Source organism: Rhinopithecus bieti, unplaced genomic scaffold (assembly GCF_001698545.2).
Source record: "Rhinopithecus bieti isolate Rb0 unplaced genomic scaffold, ASM169854v2 scaffold_59, whole genome shotgun sequence".
In the NCBI taxonomy this organism is placed as follows: domain Eukaryota; kingdom Metazoa; phylum Chordata; class Mammalia; order Primates; family Cercopithecidae; genus Rhinopithecus; species Rhinopithecus bieti.
In genome coordinates this window covers 824074-847741 of record NW_016803115.1, presented here as the reverse complement: position 1 = coordinate 847741, position 23668 = coordinate 824074, and the positions used below count along the sequence as shown (strand labels likewise).

General features: G+C 38.1%; 1 protein-coding gene across 1 annotated transcript in view; it reads right to left on the bottom strand.

The window, feature by feature from the left end:
* Positions 1 to 23668, bottom strand: part of RELN (reelin) — a 529597-nt gene that overhangs the window by 286559 nt on the left and 219370 nt on the right. Inside the window, exons 5-6 of the mRNA XM_017851861.1 lie at positions 4886 to 4918; positions 1302 to 1380 (exon numbers count right to left, since the gene is read on the bottom strand). Of these exons, the coding sequence (XP_017707350.1) occupies positions 1302 to 1380; positions 4886 to 4918 (112 nt within the window). The remainder of the gene's footprint in view (positions 1 to 1301; positions 1381 to 4885; positions 4919 to 23668) is intronic.

Here is a 23668-nt window from a genome sequence, read left to right as displayed (position 1 = left end):
TTTTTTTTTTTTTTTTTTTTGGCTTCTTATTAATAAAGATTTTCAATTTGTTTTAAGAAAATTTATATTTAGGGAAGCAGAGTTCTATTGACAAACTGTTTCTTTAAGTGGCATATAAACTGTAAGACTTTATGACTAGACTTTCTGGCTAGCCTGATAATATTTTTTTCTATATTTATACTATCTAGATCTATATTTCTTTCTAGAAAAGAAATAAAAGTTTCTTGTGTAATATTGAAGCCTCAACACTCTACCTATATGTTGACTTCAACTCCCAGGTCAAAGGCAACTTTCTCCAATAAACTCCCACCAGAGTCATCTCTCCTTCATTTGGAATTCCTCTAGTATGTTGTCTGTTCCCCTCGGTCACATTGAAGGATTTCTATCCTGTCCTACGAGCTTTTTAAAGATGCGGTCTTAGTGTCTTCTCTACTAAACCGTACATTACTTGAGAGAATCATACCTCTTATTAATTACTATAAAATAAAATGATTATCGCTAAGTATTTGTTAAAAGTGAAAATAAGAAATGAATATCATATGCTGACATTCAAGGATGAAATGATTATTTTCTTTTTAGCCTTATTATATTGCTTGAACTTAGTTTACATTAGAGTTTCTAATTTATCTTGAACTCTTTTGTCCAAACAAAAAGCATTTAGTATAACAGAAAATCCAAATTCAGATATTGTTCCAAATGATGCAGACTGATTTTCATTGTAACTCTGGGTCAACAGATCTATTTCTTCAAAGTCAGCAAAAATGCAACAAATTACCAACAAATTCAGGCATCCATTTATGTATTAGACAAGTTTTTAATGAGTGAGTTTTGGTTCATTATTTATTTGCCCTCAAAAATCCCACAGAGTTACACTTAAACAGCTTTTCCAGGAGAGACTGGAGGATACATAATGAGTTGACCTAACAATTTAGAAATTATTTGGAAGTATGACTCAAATCATTTGTCATTTCAGATAAACCATTTCCCTTCTTTGCTAGGAATAAATGAAATTATTAGACATATAATAGCATAATATTTTCTATGTAAGGATACTGCAAAACTGAAAAAAATATCTAACCACACCCATGGCTTTGAGGAGCTCCTGGATTCAGTTCTTAGAGAAGTCAAATAATAGACATTATATGCCGTCTACATTAAGCCCAATTCTATAGCTTAACAAGTCTCACTGATACCTTAGCACTAAAGATCAATTTAATTTTAAGTAACTGCTCCTTAAGGGAGCAGTCAGCATCATTTGTTGCATTAAGCAAACCAAAGTGAGGAATGTTTCTGTAACTTACCATATATTTGGATTTAATTGCAGTTGGTGGTAGGAGTCAAAGTCATCTCGCAGGATAATGCTGTCGCTCTGTATTTCAGCTAAAAGAAAAAGGAAGTATTTAGGAAAGAAATATACTACAACAGTATATTTAGCTAAACACAAGTGTCAACATGCTGTATTTATGAAGAATAATGTATTTTAAAACTAAATTTTAAATGAGCAGTTGATTATATTTGCTTTGTCCCTCAAACTACTAAGGGACAAGGGTAAAAAGCTCTGCAGTTTAGAAACCTAGAAGTTGGGAAAACCAAAGACCCCAAAAGGAAACCTATGAAGCTGCCACTAGGCAGGGGAGGCAGGAAGGCCAAATTCAGCACCAACCTACAAGGAGAGGCTATACGGGACTTGTCTTCCATCAGTATGGCTTGGCTGTGTCCCTACCCAAATTTCATCTTGAATTGTAGTTCCCATAATCCCCATGTATCGTAGAAGGGACCCGGTGGGAGGTAACAGAATCATGGGGGCAGTTACTCTCATGCTGCTCTCGTGAGAGTGAGTTCTCACAAGATTTGATGGTTTTTGTTTTTGTTTGTGTTTTGAGTCAGAGTCTCGCTCTGTTGCCCAGGCTGGAGTGCAGTGGCACGATCTCGATCTCGGCTCACTGCAACCTTCACCTCCTGGGTTTAAGCAATTCTCCTGTTTCAGCCTCCCGAGTAGCTGGGATTACAGGTATCCACTACCACACCTGGCTAATTTTTATATTTTTAGTAGTGACGGGGTTTCGCCATGTTGGTCAGGCTGGGTCTTGAACTCCTGACCTCAGGTGATCCACTCGCCTCAGCCTCCCAAAGTGCTGGGGTTACAGGCTTGAGCCACCATGCCCGGCTGAGATTTGATGGTTTTATAAGGGACATTTCCCTCTTTTGCTCGGCACTTCTTGCTGCCACCATGTGAAGAAGGACGTGTTTACTTCCCCTTCTGCCATAATTCTAAGTTTCCTAAGGCCTTCCCAGCCATGCTGAATTGTGAGTCAATTAAACCTCTTTCCCTTATTAATTACCCAGTCTTGGGTATGTCTTTATTAGCAGCATGAGAATGAACTAATATACCCATATTTCAACATATACTCATCCATGGCTTCCAAGAGACTGCCCAGACAGTGTCAGTGTCTAACTCACTTTAAAGCATGGAATTGCATAGAACATTCTGGCTATTTATTGTCAGCTAAAATTGCTGTAAGCTACTGATCCATTTTTTCTTCCCTTTCCCACTATCCTTCTTGCCCTGGCTTGCTTTCTCTCCTTCCTTATATTCACTTATCTTTTATTCAATGTTTTTAAATTTGTTAACTTTTTTTCTCTTTCAGAACTGCAAAAGAGAATTTATCTATATGAATAAGTAAAATTCCTAAATAAAATCAATTTAGAAGTCAGGAGGAATGCCAGGAAGCCATACATGGTTTTAAATATATTATCACTACACATTTGAGATATATTGAATACCTATTTTGAAGTTCTAGAAGAACTTTGGGCATGTCAAGCGCAATATTTTCACCAACTGTAGAGTTCGTATTTTCACTGAATAGATGATGAATAAGTAAAATCACTTTCATGGCCAGTTACAATGTAAGTGTGCTCATTTTAAAGGTTGTGTGGGAAATGATAATTATTTCTATTCATGTTATAAAAATTAATTTAGTACTTTAACAATGCTCTCATCTGATTCATGGTTTGCTTAGGAAGTTGGTTTCAGCTACTATCTATAACTTCTTTGAGTCTTGACAATTTTGTTTGAACTAGCTAACAGACTGTCTTTTGGAAAAATTAAAATAATATTATCTGATTAACAAAAATCTCTCATAACTTTTTCTTTTAAAGGTGACACTTTGTTTTTTAGGCTCACTCAAATGTAATTCTCTGAACTCACTGGGTGATTAAAATCACTTCCCAATATCAGGAATCATAATTTCACATTCTCTTTGGTGACATCCCCACCCATGACAGTCCTTGCCTCCTTTATACCAGGTATGCCAGCAGGCAAGCACATAATGTAGTCATGGAAACCAGTGAATCAGCATGTACTGAGAGGACTGGATGCTCAGACTCGAAGCCCTAGGCATGAGAACAGGGAGAATATGGATATACACTGGAGAGAATGCTGTGATGTATTCTGTGCATGGAGTGATTTAATGATTCCTCCGAGCGATGACAGGCAGTGCCTCAGATGCCTACAGGGTACAGCTCTCTCAGATACCCAATCTGGACGAGACTCGGCTGGGCCACTGCGGGTCACCAGCCTGTCTTGGCTGCCAGAAGGCATGCTTCTAAGCACTTGGGTTTGTCTGCCAAGTAAGACGAGCCCCAAGCTGTAGCATTACATAAAAGTAGAGCTTCTCAAGGCAGATTTTCCAAAGAGAAAAATAAACTAATTGGGTTTATAGGTTGAAAGGAAAAGCCCAAGAGACAAATAACTGACCTACCTGGAAAGTCCCACAGTGAGAGACATTTGAAAAGGCTGCAACCAGCTAGGATGATTTCTTTTTATTCTTATTAAATACTATAGTGTAGGAAATTGCTTTTAAAATAAGTCTTCACTGACACAAATGAGAAAATTAATGCTTAAAGATCACTTGCTTTCTAGAGACTTTTTTATTTACAAAGGCATTGGGTAAGCCTCACTGAATGTCTGTTTGTGTATTGATTTACTTCCAAACACCACTATACTATTTACCATACACTTTATGAACACAAAATCATTTAATCCTTATATCAACCCTGTGAGGTAGGTACTATGCTTAATTCTACTTTGCAGATGAGAAAACTGAGGCACAGAGAGGTTAAGTAACTTGCTCAATATTATGTGGCCAGCAAGTGGTAAAAAAACCCAGATAGTTTGGTTCAAGAATCTGTGATACTAACCAATTCACACCCTGCCTCAAGAACTGTGGGCCACTAAGAGCATGACAGTATGAAAAATCCATGGTGCCATTTTAAGAAGGAGATATTTATTTAAACAGTCTCATTTCAATTTTTTTTTAAAGAAACAGGATCTTGCTCTGCTGCCCAGGTTGGAGGAGTGTCTCAATCATAGCTCACTGCAGCCTTGAAATCCTGGTTTAAATGATCCTCCCATGTCAGCCCCCAAAGTACCTAGGACCCCAGATGCACGCCACCACACCGACTAATTTTTAACATTCGTTTGGTACAGATCTCAAATCCTAAATGACTTCAATTCTTCCATATTCATGGCTTCTTACCCACTAGCTCTATGCTCTAATATTTATGATGGGCATCTAGTATTATAAGGGACTCTGGGGAAAATTCAGCATTAGAATGCAAAAGCTTATACTCAATAGGATCTCAGGGCTGAGGGTACCAAAAGGTGCGAAAGTTCCTGCATGAGCCCCCAGCTGGGCAACATGAACATTTCCTCAAGGAGGCTCTGTATTCAAGTATAATCTGTATCCAAGTCTAATTTCAGTGAATGATCAACGACCAGAAAAGGCAGCTTCCTCGCCTCTATAACATCTGCTCACATAGCCAGAAGAGCCAAACAAGTAGATCAGGTACTAAGGTTAATGATATCAGAGTCTTAAACACTTACCTAGATGTGGGTGCACAGTGGCCTCTGTTGGAGCTGAATCAAGAGAGGAAAGAAGAAAGACAACTGATCAGGAATGAAAGCAAAATCCAGTAATAAACAGTCACAACACAGTTACAAAACTTAGGTCACATTAAGCAAATCAAATGGCTACAGACTTTTCATCTTTTAAGAGTTTCTAGAACTCTTGAAAAAATAGAAGACAATAAATTTAATGATCTTACATTTTGTGCCAACGCTTATTGGTTAAATCAGAGAAGAGTTTCACAAAAATTCACTGAATCATTAACTCTAATTAAAGATTTTCTTGAAACAAAAGGAATACTTGCCAATTAATCAATAATGAATAACAAAACCCTGGCACAATGATATGCAGTCTCTCACTAGTATCACAGTGCATATGAACGAGCCAAATCTGAAGCTTCAAGGAAAACAAGGGTTTATTTGCAAACTAGCTGGAAAAGGAGGAACATTTATGTTGAAATTGAAACTTTGAAAATACAAATTAATAATGGCTTTACACACGAATTTCCTAATGTGAACTGTGTCTCCAGAAGATTTTAACTGTAATTTCCAGTATCTTCTAAATTGTCTGCAAAAACTTACAATAAAATTTGAAGAATGCCTTGTTGATGTTAATTATTTTAGACTTGCTTTTCAATTTATGCAATATTTCTGTGAATCCCATGTTAATAATACTATGCTGACACAAGAATAATACTTGGATATAGTTTTGAAACTGATGTTTTGTATTAAAGGTAAATCAGCTCTTCTAATAAAATGAAAACATTTGTAAAGGTGGACCTGGACACTAAAGGAAAATGATTTTTTGATACTCAATTCAGTTACTGGAAGATCTTTAAGCAGGTAAGAAACACTTGGGTATGTGGATCTACTTTTCAATTGTCAATTTTATGAACTCTTAATACAAGCCCAATATTGCTTAAGATGTGCTATAAGTGCAAGGTACATACTAGATTTTGGAGATTTAGTCCAAAAAATGTAAAATATCTCATTAGTAGTTTTAAATTGACCACATTATATCAAAATGTTTCATATTTTACATATTGTTAATAAAATACATTATTAAATTAATTTCATCTATTTCTTTCCGGTTTTTAGATGTAGCTACTAGAATATTTAAAACTGCACATGGGGCTTACATTATACTTCTATTACACAGTGCTGAACTACAGCTAGGAGGGACGTTTGTACTGTATATCAATTAGGAAGTCATTATCAAGTAGGAGGGGTGGAGTTACAAAAGGAAGACCCAGTCATCAGAGAGAACATAAGGTATAAAGAGAGAAGTGAAGCTGAGAGCAGCAGCTAATGCCTATAGTCCCAGAACTTTGGGAGGCTGAGGCAAGAGGATTACTTGCAGCCAAGAGTTCAAGATCAGCCTGGGCAATATAGTAAGATACCTCGTCTCTACAAAACACATTAAAAATTAGTTGGGCATGGTGGTGCAGCCTGTAGTCCTAGCTACTCAGGAGGCCGAGGCAGGAGGATCACCTGAGGCCAGGACTTTGAGGATGCAGTGAGCTAAAAATGCACCATCACACTCCAGCCTAAGCAACAGAGTGAGACCCTGTCTCTAAATAGATAATAAAAAGAATGAAGTGAAATGTGGAGTCAAATGTATATTTAACGGACAGGTGGAAGAAGACGAGCTAGCAAAGGTGACTGAGTAAAAGTGCATTCCATTAAGGAAATAAGAAAAAGAAAGAGTTTTAAGAGCTAAGAGAGTTGAAGGAGAGGCCAAAATAATCTTAATAAAGCTGGTATCTATGAAGAACATCCTGCTAGTAAGGCACTGTGCTAAGGAGTGTCTATAGATGAACTCAGGGATTTTGGCCTCAGAGTCTAGACTCAACTACTGTGCAAACCGCTCTTTCTAGAAGGTTAGCTGCAAAGGTGAGAAATGAGATCTTATATGGAGATGAGGACCAAAGGGTTTTTTTTTGTTTTGTTTCTTAAGATATGATAGTTTACCATGCCTAATGTTAGCTATATTGCAAAAGGGATTCTCTGTATTCATGTTATAAAGTGTTAAGAAGAAAGGAAAAACACCTGTCTACACAATATGGAACTTCAAATTATTTCACAGGTTTTGAAATAAATTGGTTAAATTAAATGTAGGAAAGTTATGACAATTATTAATTAGAAATATTTACCATGCAATACAGTGGTTAGATATATATAACAAAATATCTGCAGACATACTGTTGCCTACTTTACATTAAATGACTTTAGTGATTAAGGCCTCAACCCAATAAAGGGAATAAGTTATAAAATGCTTTACTTTAAATTGTTTATTCAAATGGACATCTACCTTTGCTAAATTATTTGGGCACGTGGGAGCTTTTACTGAAACACCTACATCACATTTTAGAAAGACCCACTGAGTCAGAATCTCTGAGGGTGGAGGCTCGGAAGTTGTATTTTTTAAAACCTCCTTGACTGATTCTGATGGAAAGCCAGATTTAAAATTCACTGGTTTAAACAACACAATCCACTGCTTATTTTTATAGCATGCTGAACTGTTCTCTGTGTTAAGTACTTATCTTTGCTCTGAAGAAGAAATAGGCTCCTCAAAGGCAGAAAATATGTCCACCCAAGGTATCAGCCAAAGCTGGTAATAGTGTCTCAATAAATAATAAATTGATTTGAAAGCTACTTCTTAGTTGTAATATATTTTATGACATTTCAGAAAATAATTGAAGATCCAAACCTTTAAAAAATGACAGAAGAGACACATAACATTGTCCAAAAGCCTTTATTATAAGTGGTCTGGGGAGCTTCAACACCCAGTCAGTATTTACCTGGATTTAATTTAACTCAACAAATTTACATCATATTGTAAATCACTAGTTAGAAAGATTTGTTTTAATATATTTTAACAAAAATGTCCACTCTCTGAGATAACTAAACATTATTTCCTCAAAAACAGAAACATGTTTAGTATGCAAAACTTAATGAAGGAAAAGTACAAATTTTCTTGAGAAAGATTCACACATATGTAGTTTAAAAATGGGCCAAAGCTAGTGAAGTACTGCGCCTGGAAGTTTATTTTAATCATTTCTCAATAAGTGACCATATCAATCTAGTTTTATGTAGTCTAAACAAATTTTCTAAGCCTGTAGGAAGTTCACCATCTTTTTACTTTTACTGAGGTAAATGCACCACAGAAAAATTAAAGTAGCCTGAGGAAGAATGATATAGTTCAACATTATTTAGTATACTCCCATTTGGATAGTACCTGCCTTGCTTCATACCAGTGACTATGAGTGAATTATTAAGTTCTTATATTATGTGAACTTGGCATAAAGGCCTTTACTCTTTCCTTTATTAAATGTAAAATGCGTGCTTGCTAGACAGGTCCTCATTTGTCAACTGTCCAAGTGCTTACCCAATGGCAATCTCCAAGCCTACCTTTCCTGTTCCTCTGCCATTGAACTAGCTCTAGATTGAATCATTGAATTTTTCTAGATCGCTCGTATGTTTTTATCTCAACATTTTATTGGTCTGTTACTGATTTTCTGCCTCTCTCAGGACCCTAGAATGCCCTACCCCACCTTGCATCTTGTCCAGTTTCTCAGCTCCTTTGAATCTAAAATTGCATGATTAAAATCTAGCAATGACATAAAATTGTCAAATGGCTTAAATTAGGGAGTTTTGGTTTCTGAGGATGAGAGACAACAGAAATGTTCTTAAAGAAGTAGGTTTTGGTTTTAGAGAAAGAATAGGATGGAATACACCTTTAACAGAAGTATAAAAGATATCGCAGTTTCTTCCAGGTATTTCTGTGGTAGTGATAAGAAGATCAGGTCAGACGACCAAAGGTATGCACAGAGGAAGATGCACTAGGGATGGTGCTACTTGTCAGAGGACACTGAATTGAAGAGAGAGGAACATAGGCTGGAGTTGTTCTGTACCCAGAGAGATCACTGTGGGGAAGCTTCATAATATGGTCTTATTTTAGTTTCATTGGTGAGACCCATGAAACTGTATGTAGAGGCTGGAAGGAACTTATGGAAAGATAAATGATTTAATAAGGAATCAAGTGTTTGTATAAATCAAACTGAATTCCTACATTTTTTCAGAAGTGAATATTTTTTCTATAAGGTAGGATGCTCAACTAGGAATGAACATTCAGCTGGGATGAATCTAGGAATATCTAATTCTGTTAAGACTTCCCTGTTATAAATTGCATGTGAATGTATTTGTGTTTCAACGAACTTTAAATCTCATTCAGAATAACCATACATCTCTGTAATCTTTATCCAGAAATACAATGCCATTGAAATTCACAAACATTATAGAAACTATATCTTTGTAAGCTTGCACAAGTTCAGGTAACTGGACTGAATTGGAAATTCAGTTTAAAATTGACTTTAGATATATCGAATGATTACTTAAGAGTAAGCAATGTCCTTGGACTGAATTAACTTACTTTAAACACAGATAACAATCATAAATGTTACACAAGGTAAGTAAAATTGAAGTTCTACTTTGGCTAAAAACAAGTAAAGCAAGCAATAGAATGAGGAATTACAATAGCAACTCATTAAACTCACCAGCGTTTTCTAAAAGCCTTTTTTCCGCGAGGGTTCAGAATGAAGCTTAGCCTACTTGACTTGTTTTTAGTGAAAAAGCCAAACTTCTTTAGAAATTTCATACAAATGGTAGCATTTTTACTAGGGGAAAGCTATTGATAAATATTGATAAATGAGAATCTACTTAATTTCATAAGTCAAATCCCTCTTGAGAGCAGAGCAGTTAAATGAGGAAAAAATGAAACTTTAAAGTTTTCAGCATAATACAATTTTTTCATACTAGATAAGTAAATAAATGTTCTTATGAGGTCAAAACCACTCATAAATGTGTACTTATGATTTCTTTTCCAGATTCTTTTTGATGTTTGTGATAGTGCCATTTAAAAGTTATTTGTCCTCCAAATTCTCTCTCCAGTGGGGCCTATCCAGATGATGTTTTGGAAAAATACAGAGATTTAGATCATCAATGATATGCTTCAGCAACATTCTAAGTCTTTCCTTAGCCGAGCATTTTCCTAGATGCTTGAGTACTATTAAGTGACCTGAAGATTACATATGTATTTTACTAAGATTTCACAGACTATGCAAAGAAGACAAAAATAGATTTTAAAATTAATAAGTTTAAACATGTTAAGAATAAAAGTAAACAATCATTGTTTTGGAAGGTACTTCAAAGTTTGAAAAAAATAGATTGCTTATAGAACTTCTTTTCTTAAAAATTCAACTGTACTGTTCTTGAAATGATTTATCACCATAAGTTAGCAAAAGAAAAAGACTGGAACTGTCTTGAATGAACACAATAACTCTGTACTAGTGCAGATTTGACAAAGATAATTATTCAAAAAATAGTGAGGGTGAACGATTATTACATGGAACAGCCATGGAAAGACCCAGTTCATAAGATAAGCAATTCACATCACAAGGCTTGATTGAGCCTAACATGAAAGCAAGTAAATTCAGTACCAAAAGTTTCAAAGGAATAACATGCTTCTTGGTCTCTTTAAACAAGGTTATTTTTTCACTTAAAATGAAAGCAGAAAAAGTGCATGCAGATACTTTTTTGAATAAATGATGGAAAACTCTTAGTTCATATATGTTAACATGTCTCTGTGTTGGAGACAGTTCTAGTCAGAAGAGTTGTAGGTCTTTTCCCAAGGAATATCTTTGGGAAAGGTGAAAATTATTTTAAAACTCACTATTTTCATTCAGTGTGAATTAATCTGGCCTTCATCGAAGTATGAGAAGAACCACTTTTACTCACTTTTTAAATTTTAAAGTGCAACTAATGTATTGCTTGTCATTAGATAGACTTACTTTGTGAACATTACTTTAATTTACTAAATATATTTTTGTCTCCAAAATTACCTCCAATTATTTAGCGCATCTCACAGATTATAATGAGTGGCTTATCTTTATGACAGTTTCTCTTGCATTAGCATCAGCTAAGCTTTGCAGACAGAAATGAAAGTTAGAACATTTCTGTAAACTAAAACAGGCAGCAAATATCTCCACATTAGCTTCTGTGACTACATTTGGTTATTGGTGCTCACAGTCATACTTTTCTTAATAACATTTTAATAGCTTAAACTATTGGGCCTTTCAAAATAAATATTATAAACATGGATCCTTAGATGGTATCTCAATATTAAATTGAAGCCTAAATTCCTCCCGTCATCAATTCAATTTGTCCAGGAGACAAATTACACACTAAAAGTTAAAAAAAAAAAAAGCTTCATTTCTTAAGAAGCATTTCTGTGCATATGCTCTTTCAAAAGTTGAACCTGCCAGAATCTCATAGATCACAGCAGCCTAAAGTAGGCATATTAGAAAGAATGAGGTTGTGTTTAATTCCCCCAAAGGTTATTTTCTTGACAGATGTGTTTTTTTTCTTTCAACTGACTTATTTTGAATGGAAATTTTAAAGTAATCATCTGACTCCAAATTATAGTAGTACTAATAAATTTCAGCCAACTTGTTGAACAAATTACTCAGTGCAAAGAATGGAGATGTAAATATGTGGAGCAGAAAAATGAAAAGATGCCTAAAAATGAATTGAGGAGGTGGTAAATGAGCTTTGAGGTAATATTATTGATTACTTAAAAAAAAAAAAAAAAGCCTTTGGGTCAGACAAGCATTATATATAGATGGCAAGCAATTCTTCCAAATACAGGTATTATGTTACGGGGACTATATCTCCTGAATCATTTTAGAATTCAAAGGCCCTAGGTAGTTTTGCCTCAGGTATCTCCTCACCTAATTTGAAATTCAAATGTATTAAACTTCCAAAGCTAAATATGACAAATTAGACATGGGCTCTGAAGTCAGCATTTAATGAGCTATGAACCTAGACTTTCATCTCCCCAGGAATAATTTCTTTATTACTTTTTGTATTTTATTGCAATATAGCACCATTTGACCTTCAAGTATGATAATTAAGCTTCCAAAAATGTTATAAATTTAGAGTGAAAACAGTTCTCCCTGTGTTCAGGAACATACTTATGATCAGTATAAAAGATTACTTAATATTCAGAGACAGCTAAATTATACACAGAACCAGCAATATTAGGGATTATTTTTCTCTTCCTTCTCTTTCTGATTTTCCACCTCAACTTGTGTCTCATAACAATTTATCATCTTCCATATTCTAAAATAAATGAAATAGGAGCAAAATGAAAATGTATCTTTATAACCTGCAACTGGGAGATACAGAACTCTTTCAGATAAGATTCCAATAGGAGTTGTAAATAACGGGGCCTTAAACATTAAAAATTATGGCTCATTTTCTTACCATGCTCATGTCCCCACCTTTTCTGGGGAGATATCCATACATTTTCAAAATTTGCTTATGATATAAATAAAAGTTTTAAGTGAAAATCAGAATGCAAAACAGTATCATTTGAATTGTTGGTACATTTTATTTTATATTTATTTATATTTTGAGAGAGTGTCTTGCTCTGTTGGCCAGGCTAGAGTGTAGTGGCACATCGTGGCTCACTGCAATCTCGACCTCCTGGGTTTAAACGATCCTCCTGCCTCAGCCTCCCAAGAAGCTGGGACTACAGGCATGCAGCACCAAGACCAGTAAATTTTTTTTGGGGTAGAGACAAGATCTTACCACATTGCCCAGGCTGGTCTTGAACTCTTGGACTCAAGCAATCCACCCACCTCACCTCCCAAAGTGCTGGGATTACAGGCGTGAGCCACCATGCCTGGCCAAACTTTAATTTTTAAAAAATTGTTGCTGTGTAGCAACTTTTAAAAAAATCCTAGACCTTTGAGAACTTGAAGAGATGAAGTTCATAGATGGAGCAGATGTGAGAAATTGCAGGTATAAATTGACCCAAACCCTGAGAATGTATGGCTTTTAAGTAACATTTAGAGGTTGGAAAGAAAATCATAAGGCTCAAAACAGGAAGAAGGAGGAGGAAGAAGTGGAGGAGAAGGAAGAAACCTTGTTGCTAACATCAGCAGAAATTGCTAGAGATTTACCAATGTCTATTCTTCTTTTACTTCTTTATTTCTCAGCCTCCCCTATAGCTTCCTGTGACAAAGGAATTAAGTTCTGCCCATATGGGGTGAGCAGAAGTGACTAAGGTCACTTTCAGGGCTGGGTGATGCCCTAAAGGAATGGGGATGCTTCCTTGGCCCTTTCCCCTCCTTGCTGTAGGAGGTGGTGAGTGCTGGAGCAGCCAGCTTGGCTCCTAGATATGGAAGCTACATGCTGTACACAGCAGAACCACTCTGCCAGCCCTAGACCACCCATCCTCAAACTGGTTTATGACTAAGAAATAAACTTCTAGTCATTTAACCCACCCACATGTTGAAGTACTTTGCTTAGTACCTCAAGTACATAGAAGCTTAGTTGATACTCTTAACTACAATAGTTAATTTCCCATGGGTGAGGAAAGGGTCCCTTTTGGGGAAAAGTTTCTTCTCTTTATCTCAGTCATAATCCTAAGGGCGATAGTAGCTATTAGAGTTGATCAAACTGCAAATTCCTGTGAGTAGAGAGACTCTATCTTGAATATCTCTGCATTCCCAGTGCTGAGCACAATGTCTCATACATGGCAGTTCCAAAAATGCTAGTTGAATGGGTTCTGATAAGATCAGCAAGCAATATTACTAAAACCATTGTTGTTAGAAAATTTTAATCATCTCCTCTGTTCCTTTTCTTCCTTATTGCTTGTACATATGTCATCTTCTTCCTTTACTTTTCTTCATATTTCTTTTCACTTTCCTTTACATATCTAAGGATGAACCGTACAATCTGTCTTGCTCTAAGATAGATTTAAGGGAGCTTACAAAAAAGGCAGACAGCTGAACAAGACAATAAAGGGGGGGAAATCAAAGATGACAAATGAGGGTAGAAAAATAATACATGTCGTGTTGAGATATGTATGCAAGATACATGCCCCTCAGGACTTCAATTTGGTTCTCAAGCCATAAAGTTACAGAAACAGAAGAGTTCATAACTTTAAAGAACACATATTGTTCAGGAGGACAGTTATTGCAGGTACACAGACTGTATAGAAGTTTCTTCTGTAGTTTCTCATAGAGGACCCTGAGCAATAAAGCAAACATCATCTCAAATACCATCTATCCAACTCTGAGTTTTGTTAAGCTACTCCTAGTAAAGTTCATCAGTGAAAAAGAGTGTACAATACCTAAATAAAGATGATACAGGAGGAGAGACTTGAGCTGGATCTTTAAGGATGAGCACAACTTCATCAGTTAGACAGCAGAGGAGGTATTGAGGAAGGTACACTGGGGAAAGGAGTTGGCATACATGAGCTACAGTGACAGGGTCAGGATGGCATCTCTGATGAAGGAAGTACTTATTCCAACTGAAATAGAGGGGCTGGTGTCAGGTGAGGGTGATGGATGTGGAGATGAGGTTGGAGAGAGAGAGAGGTGGGACAGATCAGGGAAGTCCTGAAAGCCAGGCTAAACTGGGGGGAAATAGAGGGCAGTTATAGGGTTTGAGGCCAGGAGCATTTTGATCAATGTGTGAAAGGCCTGAATAAAAAAAAATGGCAGTAGGCATGGAAAGAAAAGTGTTGGTTGAAGAGATATTATGTAAATTGGCCTTAGACACACCAGGTATAGGCATGGATGACAAAAAGGAATGAGCAAAGAAATGTGTTACCTAGAGCTCTGTTTAGTGACTGGGGTGATTATGAAGATGCTAAACAGAACTGCAACAGAGGGGTACAGATTTGGGGGGAAGGAAAGTTCAGTTTAGAATATATTCAGTTCACGGTACCTAAATGACACCCAAATATAGTGTCCAGTAATAGTAGTGGGAGCTAATATCTACAGAGTATGTGCTAGCCACTATGCTATGCACTTCATCACGACATAATCCTCACAATCTTATGGTGTTCCTTCTGGGCACAGAATATTGTACCAGTTCTTAGGAATGGTATGAAATGGTCAAAAAATTTGATACTATCCCTTTCTCTTTTCTACAGATGAGAGAATTGAGACTCAGAATGATTACATGGCTAGAAAGTGCCAGAGCAGAAATTCGAACTCAAGAGTATGCAGGTGACTGCAAATTTTATGCTCGCAATCATTTTACCTTCTTGACTCTTTGTATAAGCATCAAGCAAGTGGAGAGTTAGGGAGATGAAAATTATAGGTGTGAGTAAGTTCAACAGGGACAATATAAAAGCACAAAAAGAAGGCTGAGCGTGGTGGCTCAGGCCTGTAATCCCAGCACTTTGGGAGGCTGAGGCGAGTGGATCACAAGGTCAAGAGATTGAGACCATCCTGGCCAACATGGTGAAACCCCATCTCTACTAAAAATACAAAAATCTGCTGGGTGTGTAGGTGGGCGCCTGTAGTCCCAACTACCCGGGAGGCTGAGGCAGGAAAGTTGCTTGAACCTGGGAGGCAGAGTTTGCAGTGAGCCGAGATCACACCACTGCACTCCAGCCTGGCGACAGAGTGAGAATCCTCTCAAAAAAAAAAAAAAAAAAAATTGCAAAAAGAAGCCCAACCCCAGAATGTGTGATGTGGGAAGAAGAACAACTCATTATGGAAACTGAGAAAGAAAAGAGAAGTCAGGTAGGGTGAGGATCCGAGTCCTCTGGATTAGTTGGCACCCTAGTGGGTTATCGGTGACCTTGAGGATGATGGTTTCCAGGGAGTGCTGGCGGTAGAGGCCAGACGGCAGGGTTAGGAGGAAAGCCTGGCGACATCACTGCTCTTTCAAGAAGCTGGAGTGTAAGAAGGAAACAGGGCTGGGGGTAGTGGAAATTCAGGATGAAATATCTGTGAAAGTAGCAGTGGCTTCAGCATATTTAAGCACAGAGGAGGAGGTGGCCACTGAAGAGGAAGACACTGAAGCTATGAGAAAGAGAAAGCACAATTATTGGAGCAAGGCCTCAAAGGAGATGAGAGGAACACCATTCCACTAAGTTTATATTTTTCTGCAAATGAGTTTTGGTCCTTCTCTTCTGGGTTTGCATTAGTAAATCTGTACTATAAGCTTCTTAGCAATGGAATGGGAGACTGCCTTATGTTGCCACACACCTCCCCTTGGGTCTAGTACAGTGTTTCACATATGCCCACTGGGGATACAGCACAATATCTATTAATACCAATGAACTCCAACTCTTAAAAACTTGATTATAAAAAATTCTACATTAATTTTTACATGAAACAACTGAATTTTCACATGTACATTAAAAATAACGTTGGATTAATAAATTGCATAAAATAATATTTCACAAGCCAAACAAAATTATGAGTTATGTATGTTTGTAACAGCTTTGCTCTCCCTCCCCAAGTGATTGTATAGATCCAAATTTGGTCTTTGTCCTTCAAAATATGGAGGAATCAAGCAGGTTATACAGCAGCATGTGTAGAAAGAATTCTTCCATGGGCACCCAAAATAACTCAATGCAAAATTCTTCTTGGGCATAAATCTAGGAATTTTGACTTTGGACTAGATAAAGCTGTCAAGTGGAAATGTATATAGCCCTCAGAACTGAAAAGAAGGCTGTTTAAATCTATGTTCAATCACCTTGGGATAAACAGCACCAGTCCAAAACACCATTCTTTAGGAAATCAAAAGAATAATCAGACCCACCCCCAGAGTCACTAGCAAGAAATTTTACTATGGTCATGTGAATCAGCTCTTTGTCATTCCCCTTAATATGCTTGTCTTCAGATCACTTAGGGATACTTTCTGCCTGCCATAGCCCCAGGAGGGCTTTAGTTTCTCGCTTTGTTGGGTAGTTTGTAAGACCTTGAAGCAAGATCGGGGGTTTCTGGATGGTTTTCCCTGATCCTGTTAATTCAGTTCTCTTTGTTTATAAATCACAAAGCCTAGGGATGTCATGAACAGGAGTCGTAACCACTAAAATGAAATATAAGCTACAAAATAGCCAAGGGGAGCACAGATGTCTTCGACTAGCAAATGCTTAACACTGGGCACATTCAAGTGAAATACATCAGTATTTATTTTTCTTTTCAGCAATTAAAGTACATATGTTAAAACCCAATTCTAACAATGAGAGAGAAACAAGTCTGAATTAATAAAGACTTTGCATTTCAGGGTATTGGAAAAATATTTAGTAATACAAACTGTTGAATAACCAAGGATAGCCAAGAGAAGATTTTGGTAGATCTGATCTACAATTTTTACAATATTTGGGTACAAAGTTATACTTAAAGTGCTAAAAAATATCAAAGGAGGTTAAACACCCCATTCACTTTATGGACTTGCTTGTTAAACTCTCCTCTTCCCCTCTCCATCTCACAGTTTAAACTTTCACCAATCCTTAATACAAATGATTTAAAAATTGCAAAGAGTTTGCATTTGGGATGAAGCATATATGCTGCCTACCACCATGATCCAAGGGCCCTTAGAGAGCATAGCCACACTTTCTACCACTCACTGTTCTGAGAGTGATGAACAGCTGAAAAACTGCTGAGCCTGGCAGAAAGCAGTCAAGGTTTTCTGCGCCAGCTGTAAGCCTGACCTCTTTCCTCCTGACATAAAACGTTTGCCTTTATAGCCACTTCCATCAACACAACAACAGAGAATTCCAGGGTGGTTTATAAATGGCACACGCCCTTTGGGGGCACTACAGGGCATGACTGCTGTCAGGCCACTAAGCCTGCCATCTGGTCTTGCTAAATAATCAATGTGTGTGTTTGAAGAGGGGATGCCAAGAAGCCCACAGGCCAATGAATATACACACACACGATTATTTTCCCTGCTCCATCTTCAATGTGATGTGTGCATGCTGCTGGACCAGTGGCAGTAATACTGATGCGCTCACATCACTTTTTCCTTAACTGTGTAGATTTAGGGCACCAAAGAGTATATGTGTTCTTTCCAAGGTTTTCAGGGAATTTAGGCAGTAGCAACAATCTTGTTTATTAGGGATGTGGTTCCTGAGGGTTTTTAATGTTTAATTTTTTTTTTAACTTTAAGAATCTACTTGGCATAATCAAACCAACATTAGGCTGTGAGTCCAGAGACTGGAATTCTAGGCCTGCCACTCATAAGTACTGTATATTTTGTCAAGTTAACTTGCTTAGCTACATCACTAATCCACAGATAAGGAACCTATAGTTACATGATCACAGCATAAATTCAAATACTAGTCCTCATCCTAAGTCTATATATACCACACTCACATTAACATTTTCAATAGTACTCATGTGGTTCAGAGAGAGACATATTAGGTCTGCAGCTCTTTTTAGGTAGTTCAGCGATAATTTCTGCAAAGAAACTGATTTCTCCTAGTTCCTTTCAAGTTTTTGGTCTATTCTGATATTGTCTCTATTCTTTGTTTTGGTCCTCTCTAACAGTACTTCAAAAAACACCACAATGTTTATCTTTAAAATCACTTACTGACATTTCAGACAATTCCCCAGATAGTCACTTGGCTAACTCCTTTATCCCCTTCTTGATCTTTGCTCTAATGTCTCCTTCTCAGTGAGTCTACCTGCCTTACCTGCCAAATTGCAATCAGCCTCTTTCCCCTCCACCCAACTGTACGCTCTTTACCTGCTATATTTCAGTGGTCTACTTCCCCCTACAACACCTGCCACCTTCTAACATGGTACCACATTTAGTCATTTCTTATGTCTCATATTTACTGTCTGTCTCCTCTTCACTGCAATGTAGGCTTCATGGCAGCAGAGATCTTTGCTCTGTTTATTGGCATATTCCAAGACCTAGCCTAGAACAGAGTCTGGCACATGGTAAGCATTAAGTAATTTTTGTTTAGTACTAAGTATTGAATAATTTCAGGTTTTTTTGTTTTATAGCTAGTGAATTAACCTAAGCATCTTTTACTTTCAAAACAACTGAGGGTATACAGCCCAACCAACCCTGCACCCCAGACTAAAGATGGAAAAACTCTAGCTCCTTGTCTGCACCATGACATGACAGCAGAACTCAGATGGGGATGTGTTTACGATTACTTGGAACCTCAGAGATATATTTAAAAAATCTCTAAACCTGTTCTATGTTCCAAGAACATTAAGGGGACTCCTTACAGCTTACATGAAAATCCATGAACAATTTTCAATAATTTTTAATATGCTGGTACATGTATTTTACAACCAGACATCAGTGTGAGGAACATTGCTAGCAGCAGCCACACTGCCTCATCATGGTCCATAGCAAACACTCAGGGTTAAAGATTTTTCAGTAAGGACAGTGATTTTTCAATTGTAAAATGTTTAAGTTCATCATTCAGCAAACATTTATTGAGTCTATGTTTCACGCCAAGCATGATCAAACATTAAAAAAAACAAAAAGTTAAATCACGGTTCCTGCCCTCAAAAAGCTCTCAGTTGGGGGAAATGAGTGTTTAAACAAATAATTATGACACAACAGAAACAGAGCATGTTAAGGGAGTCAGGCAAGTCATCATATAGGAGGAGACATGGGAGTTGTAATTCAGAATTTTCCTTCGATTCTTGAGAAGGGATTTATTCCCCTTGCCACGCAGACTCGTCCCTCCTCCTTCCTAAGTCTAACCCCGTATGTACACTTTTTGGAGGAAATGTGTGCTATTTCTTTATAATACAAATAATCTAAGTTCACTGTAAACAAATTACAAAATAGAGATACATTTTTTAAAAATTAAACATTCATAATTTTACCCCACTGATCTACTTATGCTTTTTATTTCATACAAACCAACCTTGAATAAAATTTTGCTTCAGCAAAATCCCTTCCCTTTATGACGTACTGAATCTGTGCTTTGCGCCAGGGACTCTGGAAAGTAAAGTCATACAAGTAAAGCCTGAATCCACACTGTGATTTGAATGTGTCCCCTCCAAAATTCAGGTGTTGCCTACGTGACAGTAATAAGAGGTGGGCCTTTAAGCTGTGATTAGGTCATAAGGGTTACTCCCCATGTGAATGGGATTAAGGTCGTTATAAAGAAGGCTTCACGCCCAACTGGCTTGCCCCTTTGCCTTCCACCACGTGAGGACACGGCATTCCTCCTCTTAGGAGGATACATCATCAAAGCACCATCTTAGAAGCTTAAAGCCGCCTTCACCAGACAACCAAACCTGCCAGCACCTTGATTTTGAACTTCCCAGCCTTTGGAACTGTGATAAAATAAATTTCTTTTCCTGATCAATTACCGAGTCTGTGGCACTCTGTTATAGCAGCGCAAATAAGACAATCCACTTCTCTATGATTTCAAAGCCCTCGTAAAGGCTAAAATCCAAAAGTAAATCATGCCCACTAGCATTCTCTCCTCAGCCTCAATTAAGAAAAAAGTAGCCTCTGACATCCAGAACCTGGTCTGGCAATCCCTGGTGGGCCCTGGTGTCCTCCTATTGAACATAAACTATTTCACAGAACATCAGCTTCAGACAAGGCTACTCTGTGACCATGATGAATCAAGATAGAGACACATTTATTTCTTAATCTTGTCTCAACAGACACAACTTTAGCACTGTCCAAGTCACAAAGGTGCCAAGTACCCTCTCTCCTGGCTGGTAGGAGCGACTGCTGCTTCTTTATCAATTATAGCAGTAGCCGTGCTCTAGTCTGCCCTTATGGTAGATTTATTGAGATACCTAACCACAGAATTGTTCCCACTTCCAGACAGCATCGAATCCAGAGCAAAGCTCCACTTTCTTAAACCCTACCTTAATCACCAAAGATAGCCCAAATCTTTTTAATTTAATTTTTTTATTTTTATTTTTTAGACAGAATCTCACTCCGTCACCTAGGCCGGAATGCAGTGACATGATTTCAGCTCACTGCTATCTCCGCCTCCTGGGTTCAAGTGATTCTCCCGCCTCAGCCTCCTGAGTAGCTGGGACTATAGGCGTGTGCCATCATGTCCAGCTAATTTTTTTGTATTTTTAGTAGAGATGGGGTTTCACTGTGTTAGCCAGGATGGTCTTAATCTCCTGACCTTGTGATCCACCTGCCTTGGCCTTCCAAAGTGTTGGTATTACAGGCATGAGCCACCGTGCCCTGCCCAACCCAAATCCTATAATAACAATTCCTTTTGTAACATCCTCTTCTTGAGATGCCCCATGGTTCCCCCATGGTTTGCCTTCTCCCACACTGCAACAAGCACTAAACCAACCTGTTTAACCTATTCAACTTCAACTAGGTGTGTTCTTGGTGGTGTTTGGCTGCAAGGCACTGGAAGCCTATAATAAACACACTGTGATCTGGAGAGAGAGAAAATCTATATTCCTTTCCTCTCTGGGTGCCTACCTCTCTCCTTCCTCATTTAAAAAAAATTTTTTTAATGGACAAATAATAATGGTACATATTCCTTGGATCCACAGCTCGCTCGCGCGCTCTCTCTCTCTCTCTCTATATATATATATATACACACATACACAATGTAAAGTGGTATTTTTTCAAAGCCTCAATTTTAAACTGCCCAGGATTTATTTCTCATGTCACAGTAATCTATCTTCCCTTGACCGCTTGACTTCAAAGATTGAGCAAGAAGCTTTCTGTGCTACAAAGCTGCCTCAGGTGGTCTCACCTCACCTAAAACCACCCTCATTTTCAGCCAAATTGCCAATCGCCTACTTTTTTTTTGTTTTTTTTTTGAGGTGGAGTCTTGCTGTGTTGCCCAGGCTGGAGTGTAGTGGTGCAATCTAGGCTCACTGCAAGCTCCGCCTCCCAGGTTCAAGCGATTCTCTTGTGTTCAGCCTCTTGAGTAGCTGGGACTACAGGCCCCTGCCACCACAGCTGGCTTTTTTTTTTTTTTTTTTTTTTTTGTATTTTAGTAGAGGTAAGGTTTCACTATGTTGGCCAGGTTGGTCTCAAACTCCTGACCGCAGGTGATCTGCCCGCCTCGGCCTCCCAAAGTGCTGGGATTACAGGTGTGAGCCACCATGTCCAGCCCAAATTGCCAGTCACCTTCTGATTGTAAAATCTGAATGTCCTTTTCTATCCTCCATCCTCTGTTTGTCCTTGTTAGGTATCTCTACCATGTTCAGATTTGTTCCCTCAGTTCCCCTCACCTCAAAGGCTTGCCTCTTCTCCAGAATTCCCTCTTCTTCCCACCCCTGCTCAGTCACTGGTCTTCCTCACTTGGCTGCTTTCTCCCTGCTCCAATCATCTCCCTAATGAATGCACTGCCTCCCCAGCATCAATAGGCTGATGGCTTTCAAATCTCCCTGGCTGCTCCAGCCAGTGACAGGCCCCCTTCTCAGCAGGCTGCTGGAGAACTCTGCAACTCCCTCACAGCCAACATGTGGAAGTGCAATTGATTATCTTTTCTTCCAAACACCTCTAACATTTTCTTCATTTCTTCTCTGTTCCTGGCATCAATGTCCACCCAGTCACCAAGGCCAGAAGTGACAGAGTAGCCCCAGATTTCCTCCCCGTCCTCACCCATACCCCCATACCTTCTCTAGGTCTCTCTAACATACCCCCTTCTTTCTGGCCTCCAAGATCTAATCACAGTAATACATATAATGTATAATGATCATGTTTTTTCAAAGCCTCAACTTTAAACTGCCCAGCATTTAGTTCTCGTTTCACAATAATCTGTCTTCCCTTGTCTGCTGTCCATCATCTGCCTTTAATCTGTCAACAACTCTGCAACACATTCCACCCCCAACCCCCATTAGGTTTTCTTTACTTGTTCTATCATTCTCCTGCTTCCTTCCCATAGCCTGCAGAATGCCTAAGTCCCTGAGCATTAACAGAAGGCCCTGCATGATCTTTTCCACTTACCTTTCCAGGTCTCATGGTTTAGCTGTAATGAATTACTGGCTAGCCTCCTCTTTCTTATCTATCAGACTATTGTAGTTTAATTGTTTGCTCATTCATTTGACAAACATTTATGAGGTACATACTGTGCATCAGATATTGTGAGAAGCTTTAGCGATTCCGTACAAAAAAAGCACAGCCCTTACCCTCAAGGAGCATGTATCTCGTGGCAGACAAGGCAATGTGATGATGTTCTTATGACAACATGCAATAAACAGTTGTCAAATGAATGAATGCATGCACAAGTAGTTGCTCTCCCTGTGCCTTTGTTTCCTCATCTTCAAAGTGTAGATAATAATAGCTTCTTTTTCAGAGGGTTGCAGTGAAGGTTACATGAGTTTGTAGAGTGCTTGGAGTGGTGTCTGCACATAACAGTGTTGACAGTGTTCCTATTTAACGTGCCTTGAGAATTCTGTAGAGAGTTATATATGAGGGCTGTCTAGACCAGCTTGAGGGGAAGAGGGAGGGAATCAGAGATATTTTCTCCAGAGGGAGGGAGTAATACCGTAAGCAGGGTCTGACAACCCGAGTTAGACAGAACAAAAGAACGTAAAAGGATAGCCCAGGCCAAGAAAACTGGGAGAGTATAGGGTGCAGATAGCACCAGGATGATACAGTGAGGTGCATTCAGGGAGTTTTAAGGTAAAAATGAGAGGATGACAAGAAATGAGGTAGGAGAGACAAACTGAAGCCAGACTGTAAGGGATTTACCTTCCATGTGTGATAAGCAGTAGGAATTTTACTATGAAGATAAACTATTGCTTCCAATTGAGAGAGTGAAGGGTTTTAAGCAGGCAAATGAAAGAAGCATATTTCCATTTTAGAAAGCTCATTATAGCAGCTCTGTAAAGGCACCATGAAAATAAGAGCAGAAAAATCATGAAGGAGGATATTTGGCAGTTTCCAAAGGAGGCACTGCTGGGCCCTGATATAAAGTGGGTCAGTGAGAATGGGAAGGAGGAGATAGATGGTTCTCCTCTCCTTTTT